At 36.1% G+C, this 22,525-nt stretch overlaps 1 protein-coding gene across 1 annotated transcript; it reads left to right on the top strand.

Moving 5' to 3' along the window:
• Positions 1-2,162: 2,162 nt before the first annotated feature.
• Positions 2,163-20,829, top strand: AKR1C5 (aldo-keto reductase family 1, member C1 (dihydrodiol dehydrogenase 1; 20-alpha (3-alpha)-hydroxysteroid dehydrogenase)). The gene is given in 9 exon segments (NM_001082250.1): positions 2,163-2,251; positions 4,556-4,723; positions 6,115-6,231; positions 7,397-7,474; positions 7,883-8,005; positions 12,066-12,175; positions 12,446-12,611; positions 18,896-18,978; positions 20,563-20,829. Coding segments are annotated over 9 exon segments (972 nt in total). The 5' UTR covers positions 2,163-2,167; the 3' UTR covers positions 20,606-20,829.
• Positions 20,830-22,525: the final 1,696 nt, after the last annotated feature.

Raw genomic sequence — 22,525 nt, 5'->3', positions numbered from 1 at the left:
ATTTATTGATATGATATTTTATTCCTTTTGTAATCTGATGCTTACTTATTCTGTGATTTTAATTGACCTTCAAGTAACATCACAATTGTGAAACCAGAATGATTCATTCAGCTCCAAATCTTTGTTTCTTTGTAAACATGTAGCACAGGGAGGAGGGAGGAGATACCAGAAGTAGAAAATGGATAAAGCGAACCAAACATCTTGGCTGCCTTCACATAAAGTCAAGGATCACCTTGTTTGGAGAATCACTTCAAATGCCTTTTATGCATATTTTCTTTTATTCTGTCTACAGAAAATTTTAGTCAAATGAAAATTTGAAGAAAGGCAGAATTCATTATTTAAGGTTGTAGAAAAAATACACTGAATTTTGCAGAGTAGTGTGAGTGCAGCAAAGGTGTTCTCATCTGTGTCCAAGCCATTTAAGCAGAGATGTAGCCATATTATATCATGTACAAGTAGACAGGCTTGGAGACCAGGGTTAGTTCAAGGTTTAAATCCAAAGAATAACCAAATATTCTGAGCTTAAGGGAGATGAGAGATAGTAACAGTCAATGTCAATTCAGGAGATATCAGAATTTGAGGCTGTATTTCACTGGTGGATATTAGCAGTTTAGTTATTATTGGAACGCAGCAAAGAGTACTGAGGGTTGCCAAGTGATCCTGTGGCATAGGGAACGGGGCAGTTTGTGACAAAGTTGGAGTGTTGACGATCTGTCAGGATATTCAGTTCTATTCAAATTGTCAGTGGCAGAGCCTTAATTTTAAATCAAAAATATTCTTTTTCAGAAAAGAAAAGGACAAGCATTGGAGATTTGAAAGGTATAGATAAAGCACTTAAAAATCTTTCCTAGTCCCAGTTTTCAGAAATAATGCCCTTAAAATGTGACATATTGTCTTCTTTTCAGTGCAATGTATTTGACAACAGATTATAATATATGCTTTACTCTTCAGTTAACACATAAAACTCCTCAGTATAAGAATGACAAATTATGAATTAATACAAAATTCATATATTCCCTTTTAAATCACTTCATAATGGTCCTTTTTATCAACATATCTCAGATTAGACAATTATTACAAATCACATACTATGATATATCATTTTTAAAATCAATATTATGGAACAAGACCTTAAATTACATAAAATGTGCACTTTCATTTTGGACTTAATAATATATTTCTAAAAGTTACATAATATGTGAAAAGATATCATGACTCTAAGCCTCTGGGTTCATATTGCACAATGCTCTTAAACATCATTAACCCTTCACTCTCCACCAGGATTACACATTATTATTGCAAAACTAAAGAGTGAAGCTACAGAAAACATTTTGCCAAAGAGAAAGTTAAAAATGCAAACTAACTTCCCTTCAATTAAACTTCTGAAGTATCATTGAGGGTCAATGTTTAAGAAAGTACTCAATAATAATTGATTCTGTGTGTGTATTTGTGTTGTCAAAGATAATCAAAGGCAGACTTCAGCATGAAAAAATAAAACTGTTGAAATCTTTACTTAATGTATGCTAAACTGATCTTCTGTATATAAAGAGAATTGAAAATGAATCATGATGTGAATGGAAGGGGAGAGGGAGTGGGAAAGGGGAGAGTTGCGGGTGGGAGGGACGTTATGGGGGGGAAGCCATTGTAATCCATAAGCTGTACTTTGGAAATTTATATTCATTAAATAAAAGTTTAAAAAAAAGAAACTCATTTGCTATTTTATCAAGACCCCTATGGAGTCTATTTGTACAAAGCACTTGAATAGCTTCACATTTCATCATAAATGTTAGACTAAATTTTTAATAAATATCCTTTATTATCGCAAGAAAAAAAGAAAAAAAAGAAAAACAAGACATAGATGTTCGCAGGGTTGTAACTTAGTCATCAATAATTATTCAATCAATTTCTTCTAATACTTAAAAATAGCAAGTGGGAGATTCTAAAGAGAAAATTTAATAAATCTGGTTTTTAAGTGATTAACCTAAAAATTCTGCCTCATTTAAAGTAAGTGAACAGGATACTCATCTCTAAATATGGAATACTGCTTTAATTTCACTCCTCCCATATGTTGCTTAAAATTAGACAGGAATGTGGCTGTAGATTTCCTGTTATTTATACACCCTGTGAAGCCAGAGGAATCAGAGTGTGCTTAGAGGAGTGAAAGGCAATGGATCCCAAATTTCAGCGTGTGGCGTTAAGTGACGGTCACTTCATTCCTGTACTGGGATTTGGCACCTATGCACCTGAAGAGGTAACTCGAGTTGCTTTGTCTTGAGGGCGCAAAAGAAAATAGACTTAGGAAGGGTGAAAGGGAGACCTGGATTTTGAAGGAACCCAGTTCCTATGTTACTCTAAAGGTTTCACTTGGTTTTCCAATTCACTGGGCTGGAGCTGTTCCACACAGAAGAGTGAATTTAATCTCTTTGTTCTTCATGACAATCAGATCCTGTGATCCTCTGCTAATGATTCTGAATACTGATTTTGCTTCCTATTTCAGTCTGTTTCTCACTTGAGTGGAAGAGACTACTGTTGGCATTCAAGAAGACTGCCTCTCAGCTTGCATGCAGTTGAACTGGTTTCTCCACTTTATGCTATAATCCAAGAAATATTTCCTCCTTCCAACAAGGGCCAACCCAGAGATTTTTTTCCCAAAAGTTAGAAGAGAGGAAATGCAGAACATTTGAAGAAGGAATATGCTATTATGAGATGGGGATAACCTTGAGACTCACACAGTCATTACTGGATGTGGGTTAAGTAAGTTTTCCCATGTACTAGGAAACTTGTCTCAAGGCAAGTACAATATCATGTTAGAATAAAACTGGAAAATAATAGGGACAAGGCTAAATTATTGATCATAACAAATGTTAAAGGAAATTGTACAGATGGCCCTACAGAATGAAAGTGAGCATAGTGGAAGAAATTTTGCACACTGATATTATCCTAGTTTTCTAAAAAAAAAATAATAAGCACAGACCAATGTAGAAAGAAAGATGTGCTTTGAACTTGTAGTATGTGTAAAAAGTCAAGGAAGAAAGTTAGAAATTGAAAAAAAAAGAGAGACTATTTACTTCAAACTTGAACTTCCACTTGGTTCTTGTGTAAGACTTAAAGAAATCACTGATGAATATTTTGATGAAATGTTAAAGATTTGATTTTCTTTGCAGGGCAAAGTGGTATGAAGGAGGGGAAAGGATCAGGGACACTAGCAGTATTTCAGTCTTGGTGAATCTCTGAGTGCCACCACACTAGGAATGATATTAGGAAAGGGAAATGGATTCACTATCTATATGTTGTAATTTCATTGAAAAGTTCAGCTTCTGATCTTCTGTATATTAAGATAATCGAAAATGAATCTTGATGTGAATGGAAGGGGAGAGGGAGTGGGAAAGGGGAGGGTTGTGGGTGGGAGGGACAGTATGGGGGGGAAAGCCATTGTAACCCATGAGTCGTACTTTGGAAATTTATATTCATTAAATAAAAGATAAAAAAAAAAAAAGAAAAGTTCAGCTTCTCAATTTTAAAAAATAAATGAAAAAGGTTTTCTTAGACTTACCTCTTTGATTTCACAAATGCACTTTCAAATAATTATCCAATTTGAGGAACCCAATAATTTTATATTGTACTACTCATATATTGCATAAAAGAAATGCTTTTGTTTTAGGGATGATACCCTCCATGATAGTCCCTTACATGACACAGTTAATTTCTCATGTAAAATTTCTGTAATTCATAATATATCTTTACTGTCATCACTTAGTTTTTTCTTTCTTTTCTATAATTTTTGTCTGTGAACACAATGGCCCTGTAGAAAAGAATTAACAGAATGCCCTACTGTCAATTGAACTACTTATTTTCAAGCATATCCCTGGTTGACACTGGAGAATCTACTTTCTTTGTTCTTTCCTGTTTCCTAGCATATGATAATGTAGCTAAATTGCTTGTGAGGACAAGTACAGTGTGTGTATCCTTGCTTTTATTTGAAACTGAAATATGGTGTAGGCCAGCAGAGGGGATCTATGTAATCAATCCTATAGGAAAAGTCTTAAGAATGAAGATTTGACATATTCAGAGTTCCTTGCTGATAAGTTTCCATATATGCTCTTAAATTCAATTCAAACAATTTGAATGTGTTCTGTTTACTTTACTGGGGAGGACTCAGAAACTTGTGGTATATTTCTTCCATATTTCATTCCATTCATTTTTACTCTGTTAACTTTCCTCTGCAAACTCACTGTATAATTAGAAACCATGATTTTCTTTTTGCAGTATACTGTGAATCTTTCTAGCAAAGCAATAAACCTGTCTTTGTTCCTGAGGACCTTTGATGCCTTTGATCAAAGGGGTGGCCCAGCTGGAAGGGGTGCCTGAGATGCCTAACTCCTGCTATTAATTCAGGAAAATCAGGCAAACTGGGAAGGACTCATCCCCTCAGAGTTCAAATGCAGAATTATCCCAAGATATGAGAAAAAATGGATTCTTAAAAAAATCACTAATTATATCTTAGCTGCTTTCAATCACATGCATCTACAAATAATACTTTCAACTCCTTCTGCAGGTCCCTAAGAGCAAAGCTATGGAAGCCACCAAAATAGCTATTGATGCTGGGTTCCGCCACATTGATTCCGCTTATTTTTACAAAAATGAAAAAGAAGTAGGTCTGGCCATCCGAAGCAAGATTGCAGATGGCACTGTGAAGAGAGAAGATATATTCTACACTTCAAAGGTAGAGTGTAGATTATGTGTAGGAGAGATGGTTAATGAAATGTTGTGTAGGAGTGATAATTTCTTGATATGCTTCGTAGATGTTAATTATTCCTATTAGTAAAATTGTTATCACACTTTCTCCTGTAACATTCAGTATCACAAAGAGACAAAGACGATAGCTTTCTAATTATTGCTACCTGCAAATTTATATATTTTAAATGAAGTTCCTATGATTTCCTTAGTATCAACTCCAAACAGTGTGACGATTCAGCATGGTTTGTGGAATCAGAGAGAGCTATGAGCTAAATATGATATTCATGATTTCCTGTGTGACTTTTTTAAAATTTCTTATTATTGTAAATATGAATTGACACTTTTTAAAAAGAGTTATTTATTTGTTTGAATAAAGAGACAGAGGAGAGACAAAGAGAGATAGAGCCCTGCCATCTGCTGGATAGCCCTGTGGCTAAAACAGCCAGGTCTGGGCCAGGATGAAGTCAGGATTTGGGAACTCCAATCTGATCTCCTACATGGGTGACAGGGACAAATTACCCAGGCCATTTCTACAGCCTTCCAAAGTACATTAGCAGAAAGGAAGTTGCTAAGTGGAGCAGCCAAGTCTCAAACCAGCATTCCAATAAGAGATGCTGGCATTGAAAGTAGTAGCTTAATCCATTGCACACAATATTCAAATATTCAAAATATATTTTCTGGGGGCTGGTGCTGTGGTGCACTAGGTTAATCCTCCGCCTGCAGCGCCAGCATCCCATATGGGTGCCGGTTCAAGTCCCGGCTGCTCCTCTTCCAGTCCAGCTCTCTGCTATGGCCTGGGATAGCAGAAGATCACCCAAGTCCTTGGGCCCCTGCACCCACATGAGAGACCAGGAAGAGGCACCTGGCTCCTAGCTTTGAATCGGTGCAGCTCTGGCCATTGTGGCCAGTTGAGAGGTGAACCAACAGAAGGAATATCTTTCTGTCTTTCTCTCGCATTGTCTGTAACTGTCAAATAAATAAATAAAAATATTAAATATATATATTCTGCTTATTATGTGATTAAAATAGATACTAATTCTTACCATTGAGTTTAATGGTTAGAAGAATCAGACTATTAAATTTGTTTGTAAACTCTTTCAAGCCTAACTGAAATGCTGATCATTAGCATTACATGATAAAATTTTTGTCTCTGGTGTAATTACCTTCCATGCATTGGTGGATTAATGAGTAATAGCTAAATAAGTGAGAGAGGTGATATAGTTAGGTCAGGTCACAGGAAATTCAAAATGGAATGCAGTTTCCTTGAGTATTCATCAGCTTCTAACCAAGGGAAAATATCTCAATATTATGTGAAGCAAACCAAGAAATTTAACTAACATATTAATTCGCTATCATTTTAATTGCTTAACATTGCAGCTTTGGTGCACTTTTCATAGACCAGAGCTGGTCAGACCAAGCTTGGAAGACTCACTGAAAAATCTTCAATTGGACTATGTTGATCTCTACATTATTCATTTTCCAACAGCTCTGAAGGTAGGCAACCAGCATCATCAAATGTATTTTACTTTGGCTTTTAGCATGACCAACATTTTCATGGACGATTAATTGTCACTGATATAAACTTACTTATTTATTTTTGAATATTTATTTTATTTATGTGAAAGGCAGAGGGACAGAAACAGAAAGACAGAGCTTCCATCTGGTTCGCTCCTCAAATGGCCATTGAAGGTCAGGACAGGGACAGGCTAAAGGTGTGAGCCAGGAAGTCCATGACAGTCTCCCATGTAAGTGGCAGAGGTCCAAGTATTTGGACCATTTTCTGCTGTCTTCCCAGGCATATTAGCAGGGAGCTGGCTAGGGAATTCAGTAACTGGGACTCGAGGCTCAAACTGGTGCTCCAATATGGGATGCTGGTATCACTGGCAATACCTTAATCTGCTGTGCCACAAAGCTGGCCTCTGATATAAATTTTAGAAACAGTTTCTAAGTTATAGACACTGCTCAAAGTAATTAAAACAATATAGTTTATTTGATTATGTAAAAGCCAGGCCATGAGTAACATACACATTTGAGGTAATGTTAGGAACTGCCTGTATTTATAGCAATCACTTTCTTCTGTATTAATCTATTTTTTGTTGGTTTTGTCTGAACCTTTTATTGGTGGCATAAATGGCCATGTAACAATTATTTTCTCATGGTAATTAATTTTGATAGCTTCTCTGTATCCTTTAGAATTAAAATTATTGTGATAAAAAAAAGACCTTGAATGACCATCTGTGATTCAAGTATCTGCCCTTGGAACAAAATGTTTTTGGGGAGATGAGCAACATCCACTATTGGTGGAGATCAAGGCCAGGTAACTGGTAACTTTCCCAGTAAATAAGAGATATCTCTCCAGAGGAAAGAACAGAGAACCACAAAGTAACATAAATCTATGGGACCCTATTACAATCTGGAAAGTAGTATTTATTAACATGTATAGTAAACATAAAAGAAAAGAGGAAGTCTGTAGTCTAATGACATTCCTTACAGAATTATATGCAGTGAATTTTGCAAATATGGGAGGTTGCTCATGAAAGTTTATTGCTGTCTCCATAAGTATACCTCAGTATTTTGCCACGGGTAGAGATCTGAATTTGATGAAATTGTAAAAAAAAAAAAAAAAAAAAAAAAAAAAAAAAAACTGATTCTGTTCCAGCCTGGGGTGGAGATTATTCCAACAGATGAACATGGAAAGGCAATATTTGACACAGTGGATATCTGTGCCACCTGGGAGGTGAGTACTCACAGGAGAGAGTAAAGAAGAAGTCAGAAGTGGGAGCATCAGATCACATTTCAATTTGTGGGAATGAGATATGCAACTTTGGATCTTGAGATTTGTGTCACCGATAAGTGTTGTACTGTAGTGGAAAGAGAGGAAGGCGATACTGGGATATAACAGAGAGAACTGGGGGCAATGAAATCAGGCATATTTTGCCCCCCATATTCAATAATGTCTTGTTTTCTAAGGAGGATGCAGGAATTATTTTTCTTGCTGCTGATTTTCTCTACTAGCTTTTCTCTTTTGGTCAGTCAGTGCCCACTAGCCTCACTGTAATTTCTTGACAGTGTTCCTTTTAACTGTGTTGTGCATTTATATTGGCAACCAATTGTGGAAATATTTCTTCACAATCTTTCCTCTCAGGCCATGGAGAAATGCAAAGATGCAGGACTGGCCAAGTCCATCGGGGTGTCCAACTTCAACCGCAGGCAGCTAGAGATGATTCTGAACAAGCCAGGGCTCAAGTACAAGCCTGTCTGCAACCAGGTGAGGACTCTGAGCCTTTTCTCCTTTTGTTATTATCCTCGTCTCATACTACTGCCACGTGTCTAGTTGTCCTCCACTCCTGTCAAACTTACTTGGTGTAACAGAAGATTCTATTAGCCGAACCTCTGTATGGAAGGGTATGGATGGGTCTCCATTGTCTCTACATTTTTAAAAGGATGATTAGAAAAAGAAAATGTGATATATATACTCAATAGAAACCTACTTAGCCATAAAAAGAATGAAATCCTGTCTTTTGCCATAAAATGAATGCAATTGGAGACCATTATGCTTATTGAAATACGTCCTCCAAAAAAAAGAGCAAATATCATATGTTTTCTCTGATATGTAGTATTTAATATAGAATACAAAAAACACCAAAGTGTAAGAATGAAACTGATATGTTTTGATTGTTTTTTGTAGCCCTTGTCTGTAACCCTGTGAAACAGTGATCTTTCTACTTTTTACTTGTTTCAACAATGTTCACATTGTGGTTAGTGGTACAATAAGCCTGTAATTATAAAGTAAATTAAAAGCATGTAATTTTGAATATTAAAGGGAAAAAAGAGAGAAAGAGAGAGAAAAACGGAAGTAAAGAAGAAAGGAAGAAAAAAGAAAGGAGGAGGGATTCAGGAAGGCAGGTGATGAGGGATGTAAATGTGGTTATCTTCTTATAATTTTCTTAAGGGAAAGGGGTTTTTGGTGGGGAAACCAGACAGACCGGGGGAAGAGACAAAGAAGGAAAAGAGAGAGAAAGAGAGCGTGAGAGAGAGAGAGCAAGAGAATGATCAAGAGACAGAGAGAGTGCAAACGAGAGTATTTTCTTATAATTGTATCTACAAAATACATGAAATCTGTTCTTTATATTACTTAATATTAAAAAGAAGATATGAAGGCTCCAAAATCAACATACACAAATCATGAATATGTAATACTGTTTGTATTAATTAAAATATCAAATAATCATCATTTCTCTGTGAAAACTATGGGATTAGTTTGATTGTAAATATTACTTCATATAATACCATAGACTTGAAAACATACTACATACTTCATTTAGCAACTTAGAAATAAAATGTGTTTTTTTCAGATAAGTTATTACTATGAAATTTTAAAAGCAAGTAATGCAGAAAAAATCAGGTAAAAAAGGATGTGCATATAAGAATTAAACTGGAAATTATGCACAGTATTAAAATAAGCAATTATATATCACATGAAGAAATTATAATGTGTGTGATACCACTGAAATATGTAAATCTATATTAAGACATTTTTGAAGTTGTTGACAAGATGACCTTTTCAAGTCATAGGAAATTTGAATTGAACCATAATTTATATTGTATTTCTATGTGTAAAAATATTTGCTTAACAATATTAGGAAGAATTTACTCTAGAAACATGAACAATTTTCCATGTGATAAACATTTGTTTAAGTGCAATTCAAAAATATATATTTAATTAAGTATAATCTAGTTTATTTTTCAAATAAAATAAATTTATACATGCATAAAGAAACAGAAAATCTGAGGAGATCTTAGTGCTGAAATATATGTAAGAATCTGATCAAGAAAAGCATCAATCATTAATGAAATCACGGGTGGAAGAGAAATTTTCCCCGATCAATGAAGTGTCCAAAGGATGATCACCTGATACAGGAATTGTGATGTGGTGATGTGGAAGGAACTGTGAATAAGAAAGGCCATGAAAACATGGAGTGATAAATAAACACAGAGTGAAATACGTAAGGATAGGTGGTTTGGGTTTGTGTGGTGTTCAGATACCTGAATTTTCTCTCTTGGTATCTGATTTCAGGAATCTTGAACAGAAACATGAATCCAGAAAATATTAATTGGAGACTATATGTGGAAGATAAAAGAAATTACCTATTTATGATGATACTAGTAACTGACAGAAACAACACTCAGGGATATTTTTGGCAAAACTAGAGCCCATCTTGTTCCAAAGCTCACTTCAGTCTGCACCTCCTCCCTGCTTTTTGCCATTGAATTAGCTGTGTAAGAACAAGCATTCTGTACTTGGTTTTGTGTTTAACATAGCTTCTGGCAACTTGAAGTCACCAAGTACAGACCATAAATTTGGTATATAATTATGCAGCATCCTGACTTTCAAATAAAATATCACAAATTAACATTTTCAATATTAACATAATTCCAATTTTTATTATAACCACTTTCAAACATTCAGAAAATTTAATATAATAATATAGATATTTCATATTTTTTCACTTATAGTCAAACTTGTTGATATTTTTCATCTGTCCAAAATAAGCAGACATATATGAGTATGTTTGCATACATATATACAAGATTTTGCTCACTCTCCTAATAGTTTGTGGTAGTAAGCATTGCTATTTATTCCCATATAGTTATAGTTTCACTATTGTATGTAAAAAAGTTAACAATTACTTCCTCCTATCATTTAACATCCAGTGCATATTATAAATTTGCATTGTTGTCCTTTATTGTATTCTACTTAAAGTGTCAGTGTAGTAGTTCACATGATTTTCGTCATTTTTCTCATGCTTTCACCTAAAATAGTCAATTTTGTTTTCCTAAAATATCTAGGTTAACTTTGTCAAATTTTCTGAAACTCTCAGATTGCTGTCTTGTAATAACAGGTTAATTGTTTCTCTACTCCAAGTTCATGTAAATCAGAGGTTAGATTTGAATGTCTTTATTTATTTATTTATTTATTTGAAAGGCCGAGTTACAGATAGAGAGAGAGAGAAGCAGAGAGGTCTTCCATCTGCTGGTTCACTCCCTAAATGTTTGCAATGGCTGGAGCTGAGCCAGTTTGAAATGAGGAACCAGGAGCTTCTTCCAGGTCTCCCATGTACGTGCAGAGTCCCAAGAACTTGGGCCATCTTCTACTGCTTTCCCACGCCATTAGCAGGGAACTGGATTGGAAGTGGAGCAGCCAGTACTCAAACCAGAGCCCATATGAGATACTGGAGCTACAGGTAGTGGCTTTGACTACTATACCACAGTGCCAGCCCCTGAATGTCTTATTACATTAAGTTTAAACATCTTTTTTGTGAAGACAATGTCCTTAGAATGTTGTGTTCCTCAAATTGTACTCTAGTACAAGGTATAGATCTCAACATTTTCTAACAACTGGTGATGTAACTTGTTCACTTGGTTAAGCTAGTTGGAGCCAGATCTCTTCTCTGCATATATACTTCACCCATTGTAATTACTGTAATCTGTTAGTCAATAATATTCAACAGAGAAAGTAATATTCTATAACAAATTTTTATATAACAGGTGATTTTTCATGTGTGATTTTCATGTTAGTTATTTCGTTGGGATTTGTAAATAATTATTTGCATTTAACTATTGTTTTTACTTTTCTTACTTGGCATTGTACTGTAACAATTTATGTACTTTATGTCCATATCAACTATAATTGTCTCTATAAGACAAGGTAAACTTTAAAAACTTCCTTTTATTATAAAAAAGTTACCATAATAATCACTATCAACAGAAGTTAATAGCTTGTTTGTTTCCATCTCTCTCTCTCTATCTCCTTCTGTCTCCCTTTCTCTATCTCCTATTCCGTATATAATTTCTACAGATTTTTATGCACTCTAAATGTTTAAATTGGTTTTACTTATTATACCTTTTGTTGCTGAAGCCCATCCAAAAGCTACCTGTGAGATTCATATTGAGCTGAAATTTTTCTTTTTTCAGAGCTGCTCTAGTGAGTTTTTGTAAAATTTTTGCTCTCAGGCACAGTTCAGTGTCTATGGCTCAAAGTAATGGTTTCTTTATTTTTCCCACATCTGATGTTTATCATGTCTCTCCTCAAGGAAAATGTGATTTAGCAGCCAAGATCTGTTCCACAGATTTGTCTCAGAAATGTCATATTTATAACTTTCCAGGGGACAATATTTTATTCATTGTTTTCAAAATATCATTATTGATGTTAACACGTTCAGTTTACATTTCATTTTTTAATTCAGCTACTTTTTTGCAACATTACCCTTCATATCAAAATTAGCATTTTAATTAATCCTCTGTTTTCCTATTTTGGCCATGTACAGGTGGAATGTCATCCCTATCTCAACCAGGGCAAACTGCTGGAATTCTGCAAGTCAAAAGGCATTGTTCTGGTTGCCTACAGTGCTCTGGGATCACACAGAGAACCAGAATGGTAAAATAACAACAAAAAACACACATAAAATACCTTGTTGATGAAATGTTTTTGGTCACACAATACTTAGTTTTATGGTGTTAACTCAACTGGCTCAGGAAGAGTGAAGTATTTGCATTTCTAGCAAGATCTGATGGTACTGGTTTTCCTGGTCCAGGGACCTCCTTCAAGAAGCACTGGTTTAAAGTAGGTCCTTTATTCTGTTTTGGAAGCCTCATAACAAACTGAATGCTCAGTTATAGGAGTTTGTTTTTCTACCTCTTCTTCCAGGGTGGACCAGAGTGCCCCAGTTCTCCTGGAAGATCCACTCATTGGTGCCTTGGCAAAAAAGCACCAGCAAACTCCAGCCCTGATTGCCCTTCGCTACCAGCTGCAGCGTGGGATTGTGGTCCTGGCCAAGAGTTTCACTGAGAAGCGAATCAAAGAGAACATTCAGGTGATGAAGGCCTGGGTCTGGAGGCATCAAGAATCCCATAGAGTAGCCTTCACACATGTGCTTCTTTTTAAGATGTCAAGAAATCTTTAGGCTAAGTCTGTTTCTCTGTTTTTGGGTATACACTCAAGATTTCTGTATATTTCTGAGACATAATGGCTAGGGAGAATTATGACTGAACAGAAAATAGAAAATCAGTTTTCAGGATTGAATTGGCAATATACTCTCCGCCTTGGGCAAGTGACATATTTCCTTATTCTCTGAAATGAGGTTGTTAGATTAGGTAATTTTTAGTTTACCAATTATTGATTTTATGTTTCATTTCTTATAAAATCTGTATAGCTTCAAATTCATATTTTTGGCTTCAATTTCCCTGTCTTGTGAAATCACCTATTCAGGTCTTTGTCTTTTAGATTGATGGTGCTTGGGTTTTCAAATATGAGACCATTATTATATCATTAACTGTCATAATTGGAAAGCAAAATATCTTCCATGTAGAAGTCTAATATAAAACCATTTTTAAATCTTTTTTTTTGCTTTCAAACTTTTATTTAATGAATATAAATTTCCAAAGTACAGAATATGGATTACAATGGCTTCCCCCCAATAACGTCCCTCCTACCCGCAACCCTCCCCTTTCCTACTCCCTCTCCCCTTTCATTCACATCATGATTCATTTTCAATTCTCTTTATATACTGAAGATCGGTTTAGCATACATTAAGTAAAGATTTCAGCAGTTTGCTCCCACACAGAAACATAAAGTGAAAAATACTGTTTGAGTACTAGTTATAGCATTAAATCTCAATGTACAGCACACTAAGGACAAAGATCCTACATGAGGAGTAAGTGCACAGTGACTCCTGTTGTTGACTTAACAAATTGACACTCTTGTTTATGGCCTCAGTAATCACCCTAGGCTCTTGTCATGAGCTGCCAAGGCTATGGAAGCCCCCTGAGTTCACCGACTCTGATCATATTTAGACAAGGCCATGGTCAAAGTGGAAGTTCTCTCCTCCCTTCAGGGAAAGGTACCTCCTTCTTTGATGACCCATTCTTTCCACTGGGATCTCACTCGCAGAGATCTTTCATTTAGGTTTTTTTTTTTTTCTCCCCAGGGTGTCTTGGCTTTCCATGCCTGAAATACTCTCATGGGCTTTTCAGCCGGATCCACCTACAGGCCGGCGCCGTGGCTTAATCGGCTAATCTTCTGCCTGTGGTGCCGGCACACCGGGTTCTAGCCCTGGTCGGGGCGCCGGATTCTGTCCCGGTTGCTCCTCTTCCAGGCCAGCTCTCTACTGTGGCCCGGGAGGGCAGTGGAGGATGGCCCTAGTCCTTGGGCCCTGCACCTGCATGGGAGACCAGGAGAAGCACCTGGCTTTGGATCAGCGCAGTGCGCCGCCCGTAGCTGCCATTGGGGGGTGAACAAACGGCAAAGCATTTTTAAATCTTATCACTAAAAACGTTTTTTGGAAATTAGCTTGGACTCAACCTAAACTCTTTGAAGTTGTATTCTATGATGGGCTGTCTGGTATAATTGCAATCAACTCTCTCATATGCTTCATATGCTTTCGAATTATTAGGCAACTCTCTTCTAGGATGTTGATTAGCCTATTTGTGGGGCGTCTCAGCCCTTCTCCATGTAGTTTTTCATTCTACAGAAAATATTCCAGGTTTTTCTCACATGATACAATCCAAAGGCAAAGAGTGGATAATTACAAAGCTTTCTTAGAACTGATTAAACATTGCTTTGGGGGAATGCTACCGACCAATGAAATTAACAGGTCAGGCCATATTAAAGTGGTGGGGAGGCCGGCGCCGCAGCTCAACAGGCTAATCCTCCACCTAGCGGTGCCGGCACACCAGGTTCCAGTCCCGGTCGGGGCGCCGGATTCTGTCCCGGTTGCCCCTCTTCCAGGCCAGCTCTCTGCTATGGCCCGGGAGTGCAGTGGAGGATGGCCCAAGTGCTTGGGCCCTGCATCCCATGGGAGACCAGGAGAAGTACCTGGCTCCTGCCTTCGGATCGGCGCGGTGCGCAGGCCACAGCGTGCTAGCCGCGGCGGCCATTGGAGGTGAACCAACAGCAAAGGAAGACCTTTCTCTCTCTCTCTCTCTCTCTCTCTCTCTCTCTCTCTCTCTCTCTCTCTTTCTCTCCACTCTGTCAAAAAGAAAAAAAAAAAAAAAAGAAGAAAAAAAATTAAAGTGGTGGGGTTATAGATATCATCCCTTAATGGAAGAAGCTGCAAATCTACTTAACAAGGGCATGGAAACTAGCAGAGTGAGGTATTAGAGGATGTACTCTCACAAATTGCACCAATGTTTTCATTTATTCCATAGCATGTCTTCATGATCAAAAGTTCCTACACTTCATGTAATTAAATGTCCATGCTTTTGTTTCTAGTGGATGTGTGCCATATCCTTTCCTCTATTGAGAACTTGACAATATCCTATTACATTATCATATGAAAATGACATTGCCTTTCCTTCTCAACTTAGTTTTTAATTCAACTGAAATTTCTTTTAATCCAATGTAAAACAATTTCGTATACACATATATACAAATATATTTTAAAAAGAATATTAGGGGCAAGTATTTATTGCAATTGTGACACTGTTCAGGATTCAACCAGACCATATAGGAGTGCCTCATTCTGCTTCGGATCCAGCTTCACATTAATGCACATCTTGGAAGGCTCCAAGTGATAACTCAAGTACTTGGATCACTACCACCCTTTTAAGAAATCCACATTGAATTCTAGGCTCCTTACTTCTGCCTAGCCCAGCTCTGGGAGATCTCTCTCTCTCTCTCTCTCTCTCTTTCTTCCCTCTCTTTCCCCCTCTAGTAAATAAATTAAAAGAGTATCAAAGTTTTTCAAAAGAATATGCTTCTGATTTCACTCCTCTTTTTAAAAAAAGTTTATGGTGGAGCAGAGGAAGAAACAGATCTTCCACCCCTGATTCATGCCCCAATGCCTGCAGTGAACAGCCTGAACCAGGCTGAAAGGCAAAATCCTGAAAACCCAACATGGTCTCCCACATGGGTGCCAGGGACTTGAGCCATCTTCTGCTGCTTTCCTTGGTGCATTAGCAGGAAGCTGGACTGGAGAAAGAGCAGCCAGGACTCCAACTCATGCTCTGATATGGATATCAGAATTCCAGATGACAGCTTAACTCACTGTGACACAAGCCAAATGCTTCACTCATCTTTACAACACATTTATTTACCTAGCTCAAGTGTCTTCATTATGTTGGAAAGTAAGATCTTGCTTTCCAGAGTGTTAAAGCATTGATGAACTTATATTTAAAAAATATCCTGGCTATCGTACTTATTTGTCTATTTTATGAAATTTTAATAACTTTTTAACTTCTTCATAGAGTAAGTCTTTACCAAGTTGCTTGATATAGAACTGAACTATCAGATTTGAGAGATGTGGGGTTTTATTTAGTATTTTTCTTTTATTAAATTCTCAGCTTTATTTTACACTTGAAAAGCAGAGAAAGAAGGAGAGAGTTGGAGAAAGAGAGAGGGAAGGAGGGGGAGAGCGAGAGAGAGATTCTTCTAACCATTGATTACCTTCACTAGCACTACAATGAGCCCAAGACAGGAGCCTAGAACTCTTCATCTCCTATGTGACTGACAGAGACACAATTAAGCCATCACCTATTACCTTACAAGTTATAAATAAGCAGGAAATTGGAACGTGAATTAGAAATGAAACAGGAACTGAGTCATTGTGATAGGAAGTATGTTTGTCTTAAGGACCTTCTCACTGCTGCATCAAATGCCGATGCTGAGAATTGAATTTTTCACAATGCTGAGGTTTATGTATACAAAATTCCAATTATTTAGGTGGTTTCTTTAATATATTTCAATATATTTCATGACTTTCTCTAAAAAGGTATTTTCATATATTTTGTCAGGTTTACTATAAAGAATATAATTCTGATAGTCTTTAATTGCTTTTTCCTTTCTGTTTTGAGCATTTTCAAATGTACAGGAAAGTTAAAAGAATTATAGAATGAAAACCTATTACCTGAATTCATCAATTATTGAGTTGGAGACTTCTAAATTCTTTCTCTGTATCATGTTTTTGGGATATTGCTATTAATTTATATGGGTAGTCCATACATTAGCAAACTCTAATCATCAATTTGATGTTTAATGTTCCTCTAACACAGACAGTGAGATCCATTTCAAGCAAGTTCCTGTGTCCTTTGAATACAACATTATAAATGGAAAATTCTTGTCTTAAATATAGTTGAAAGGATTTTTTTCTTATTCTAATTTTTTGTTGATGTGATATAAAAACTCAACTGTATCAAATGACTTTATTAAATTATTTCATATATTTCAAAGTTTGCCTTTAGATTCTTCTCAATTTTCGTGCATGGCTGCCTCATCTTTAAATAATGTCAGCTTTGTTTGTTCTCAGATAATTTTGAGATTTCATTTTATCTGTAGAGCAGTACAATTTGAATCAATTATATCTAGTAATGCATTTCTTGCGTTTTCAAAGCAAAAATTGTTAGGTAGTAATACAATGAGTTCCCATATGCCTCTGTTAACATCTCACTTTGTTATATATGTCACAATTAATGAACCACATCCAGCTTTCCCTAGTTTCTATTCCATGCTCCTTTTATCCGTCCTATTTCTCTCAGTCTCAAGTAATTAACGGTTGTGTTCAGAATTTTTTTTTTTTGACAGAGTTAGTGAGAGAGAGAGAGACAGAGAGAGAAAAGTCTTCCTTCCGTTGGTGCACCCCCCAAATGACTACCACGGCCGGCGAACCACGCCGATCTGAAGCCAGGAACCAGGTGCTTCTCCTGATCTCCCATGCGGGTGCAGGGCCCAAGCACTTGGGCCATCCTCCACTGTCTTCCCGGGCCACAGCAGAGAGCTGGACTGGAAGAGGAGCAACCGGGACAGAATCCGGCACCCCAACCAGGACTATAACCCAGGGTGCCGGCGCCGCAGGCGGAGGATTAGCCTAGTGAGCCGCAGCACCGGCCTGTGCTCAGAATTTTTAAACTTCCACATGTATAGGAGAACCTGTGACAATTATTTTGCTGTGTCTGACGTATTTCATTCAACATGAAGTCCTTTAGTTCCATCCATTTTTTTGCAAATGACAAGATTTCATCCTTTTTCTTAAAGCTGAGTAATATTCCATTGAATATATTTACCACATTTTGTTTATCCTTTCATCTGATGATGAACACCTTGATTAATTCCATGGCTTGGCTATTGGCTATTGTGAACAGTGCTGCTATAAATATGGTGGAGAGGTTTATCTTTAATACAATTAGTGTATGTATTTTGAATATACACTCAGTGATGGGATTGCTGGATCTTATGGCAGTTACATTTCTAATTTTTAAAGAAATCTCCATACTATTCTCCATGGTGTTGCACTAATTTACATTCCCCTCAACAGTGTATAAGTGTTCCCCTTTCTCCACAACCCTATCAGCACCTGTTACTCTCTTTTTGATAAATCCATTCTGAGGGGATGAGGTGATATTCTCATTGTGGTTTTGCTTTTCATTTCCCTGATGGCTAGTGATTTTGAGCACTTTTCACATATTTATTGGTTATTTTTTATTTCTTCTTTGGAGAAGTGTCTATTCAGGTACTTTGCCCATTTCTTAACTGGATTGGTTGGGTTTTTTTGTTATTGTTGAGTTTTTACATTGCTTATATTCTCAATAGTAATCCTTTGCCAGGTAAGTTACTGTGAATATTTTCTCCTGCCTTTAACGTCTCTTTAATCTATTGATTTTGCCCTTTGCTGTGCAGAAGCTTCTGAGTTTGTTTGGTTTTATTTGTGTTGCCTGCACTTTTGTGGTCTTACCCAAGAAATTATCATTTACACTAATGTCTTAAAGTTTTATCCTGAGTTTTCTTTTAACATATGTGTAGCTTTAGGTCTTATATTTAGGTACTTGATCCATCTAGTGTTGGTTTGGAGGTACACTGAGTGATAGATATCTAATTCCTCCACGTTTGTATGTCCAGTTTTGCCAGCACCATTATTGTAAAGGCTGTATTTTCTCCAGTGTATGATTTTGGCACCTTTGTCAAAATAGTTGGCTGTATATATATGGATTTATTTTTCATACAATATTTACTGATGACTTGAAAATTTTGTTCAACGTCTCAAATTGTCTGGAAACTCTTGAGATATTTTAACTATTTTCTTTGAAGTATTCGATCTAACTTACTGAGATTTTCCAGACCAACAAATGAAAAGATGAAAATAACAAAATTTTTCTACTTCTCTAATAGGTATTTGAATTCCAGTTGCCTTCAGAGGACATGAAAGTCATAGATGGTCTGAACAGAAATTTTCGATACGTTACTGCTGATTTGTAAGTGACTTTGGTAAATTTATTTTTTGAGGATGAATGTATAAAAGGATACTAGTCTCTATTCACCATGCACTGTGTTGATAATCAATGTGGATGATTAAATCTTTACAAAACTGAAATATTTTACTTCATTTGTCTCAAACCTCCTCAATTCTTATAAGATTGAAGATAGCTCCATCAGCTCTGTGGTCCTAAACAGAAATTCTTATTACCTCCATATGGAATTGTTCATTAGATCCCTTCAACTTAATTTCTATAAGAGTTTAAAATTTCTCTCTTCATTTTTATTGCATTTTTCTTAAAGAACAAACAACTGGATTTACCTTTAAAAAGGCTGTCCAAATATTTCAGTAGATACACTTTGCTATGATTTTCTAAAATATGGTGATCTCAATGCAGATGATGAAGACTTAAAGGTAGATTTAAAATCAAGGAATGGGAATATAGGCTTAAAAACGATCATGGAAGAGAATTTACACAAAGAAAAGATCTTTATTCTTCTTTTGAGCTGTAAGATTTTAGAATCTAATAAGAAATACAAACTGTACATGAGAGTAGCAAGGAATATACACACCTGTGGGGCTTTTAACTTGTAATATTAATAAATGTAATAATGAAAGAGATCAGGATAAAGAAAGAAATTAGCATGATGCAAAATTGTATGTACTCAAAATTGGTCACTATGTTATGATTTGTAATGATTTTATTAGTATAAGGGAAAATGAATGTGACAGGGCCAAAATGCAAAGAGAAAAAGAAAGTGACAAAAAAATCATTAATCCTTACTCTCCCTTAAATATTTTAATAAGTATTTATTTTTTAGCACATTGTGTTTCTGTAGTTGTTAAACAGAGATATGTAAATTATGCAGGAAGCTCTATAGACATGGAACTCTATCTTATCAATGACATTCTTCCCATTTCCTAATCTAATTTGTTATACTGTATCTGATGGGCAATGAGCAAAGAATTAGTAAAAGGAATGTTAAATTGCTAACAGTAATCAATACCCCTGAAATATTTTTTTAGTATTGAATAGCATGTGGATGTGTCTTTGTTCAAAAATAGGCAAAGTAAATTTCAATTTTCCTTGAAAATTTGTTTTTTTCTGATACTTTATTTTTTCAAATTATTGCAATGTTAGTAAAAAGACAACAAATTCAATATGCTTATATACAGTTATAAGAATATCATTATATTCTCTTCTTCCCTCCCAACCTCCCTCTCTTTTCCTCTCCCTTTCCTAATTCTTTTTGTTTTCCTTCTTCCTTGAGAATTTTATGTAAGATAGCAGTGGGTATCACTTTGCATTATTGAAAGATGCAGCTATGGGTGAGAAATGTTATTGAATTTTTTATTCTACATGTTTTATATGTTAAATTTCTGGCAAAGGACTATGATTTGAAAAAAAGTTACATGTGATTAAATTTATGTATTATAAAGAAATGCTCACGAATATAAACAGATTTTACAATTTTACAGAAAACAAAACTATTAACTTTGATGGTAATTTCACATAAATCGCTTATTTATTATTCTAGAAATGTATTTATTGAGTTTAGACTGTATATTCTTCTCATTTTAGTGCTATTGGACATCCAAATTACCCATTTTCTGATGAATATTAATATCGAAGCCTTTGTCAGACTTCTACCAGAAGACCCTTTCTTGTGAATCATGATGCAGGAGACACCTCAGATGCTGGTGAATGGGCACCTCTCTTCTGATTAATCCATGCTGATTAGCAACTCACACTCAGCTAGAGCTAAATCCACAAAGTGGGAAGCCTTGGCACTACATTTTGTCACTTCCTGAAAAATAAAATAATGTTTATTAAAAATGCTTAACTACCATAGATGCTGTTACTTATTTGTTTCATTCTGACTCCTAAGTCCCCACCTCATTGATTTTCTTAGAAGACTGGAGTCCTCTAATGGGAGATGGTTACAACTATTCCTTAGATGTGGCTGATTGGATGTGTGAAATTGGATGACAATTAGCAAAGGTTTTTTCCAATTTTTCTGCAGTGTTTCAAAAACAAGAACACTCACTTCACAGAGCATGGGAGGTGAGGCAATAGTGCAAGAGTGACCAACAGTGCAGGGGTTCCCCTACAGAAGTTCAAGAATCAGAGCTCCAGACTCAGGTATTAGGAATCCCTGGGGGTAGGCTAGTCAGTGACTTAAGGGGAGGAACCAGCCTGGAAGGATGATTGGTGTAGGGGATGGGGGAAATTGAGGAGGATGGAGTTGAGCACGTCTCTGCTTGGGAACGTTGACAAATAATCTTCATAATTATATCTGCTGATAAAAACTAATTTTCCATATATTTTATTGAAGAGTCAAAGCTGAGACTCAGGCTTAGTCTGTTCATGTCCTAGTCTATTCATTTCTCTATAGCTGGATAGGAAATCAGAGAAACAACTGACTGATATGGAGAATCTCAGGTTATGTGATATTAATGTTCCTATTTCAAGGAATATGTATATGTACTTAGGTAAATATATGCACATAATATCTATATATGAAGTAAAATACAGCAAAATGCTAAAAATTGTTAAATCTTAAAAATATATATTAAAAATATAATAGAATATAGTTTGGAGGAAAACTCTCAAAAACATACATTTAGTAATCTGGATTATAAAAAATACTTCCCTGTGTATCAACTCCATTATAACTCAGTTTTCTCAGGATTTAAAGTAAATTTGATTGTCTTAAGTGTTTGATGATTTTAAATATTATAAACATAGAATCTGTCCAAAAAGTATAAAACACAAATATTCCGAAGTCATTACATATTAGTGTTAAGTAAATATTTAAAATGTTAAATTATGTGTCAGTGTAAGTATGAAAACAGATTTGAGAAAACATTTCTGAAGAAGCAGAAAATTCTTTGTAAAGAAAGAATTTGAAACAACTGTCTTAGGCCAGCGCTGCGGCTCACTAGGCTAATCCTCCACCTTGCGCCGCCGGCACACCGGGTTCTAGTGCCGGTCGGGGTGCCGGATTCTGTCCCGGTTGCTCCTCTTCCAGGCCAGCTCTCTGCTGTGGCCAGGGAGTGCAGTGGAGGATGGCCCAGGTGCTTGGGCCCTGCACCCCATGGAAGACCAGGATAAGTACCTGGCTCCTGCCATCGGATCAGCGAGGTGCGCCGGCCGCAGAGCGCTGGCCGCAGCGGCCATTGGAGGGTGAACCAACGGCAAAAAGGAAGACCTTTCTCTCTGTCTCTCTCTCTCACTGTCCACTCTGCCTGTCAAAAAAAAAAAAAAAAAAAAAAAAAAAAAAAAAAAACTGTCTTGATGACAAATTGCTAAACGCAATTATGTTCCTAAATCTATATATGAAATATTTGAAACTTGTATAACAAATAAAATTTTAAAAATATACTGAGTGAAGTAAAAATAAATCATAAAACTAATACATAAATAAAATAAGAACAACTAAGGTATGCAAATTATATACTAAAAAAAACAAACATAAATTCTGGAGCTTAATAGTACACAAAATAGCCTTCAAAAATGAAAGAAAGGGCAGGCACTTGGAGTT

This window comes from Oryctolagus cuniculus, chromosome 13 (genome assembly GCF_964237555.1).
Source record: "Oryctolagus cuniculus chromosome 13, mOryCun1.1, whole genome shotgun sequence".
NCBI classification, from domain to species: domain Eukaryota; kingdom Metazoa; phylum Chordata; class Mammalia; order Lagomorpha; family Leporidae; genus Oryctolagus; species Oryctolagus cuniculus.
Note: the sequence above shows the minus strand (reverse complement) of the source record. Positions and strands in the feature narration are given on the sequence as shown.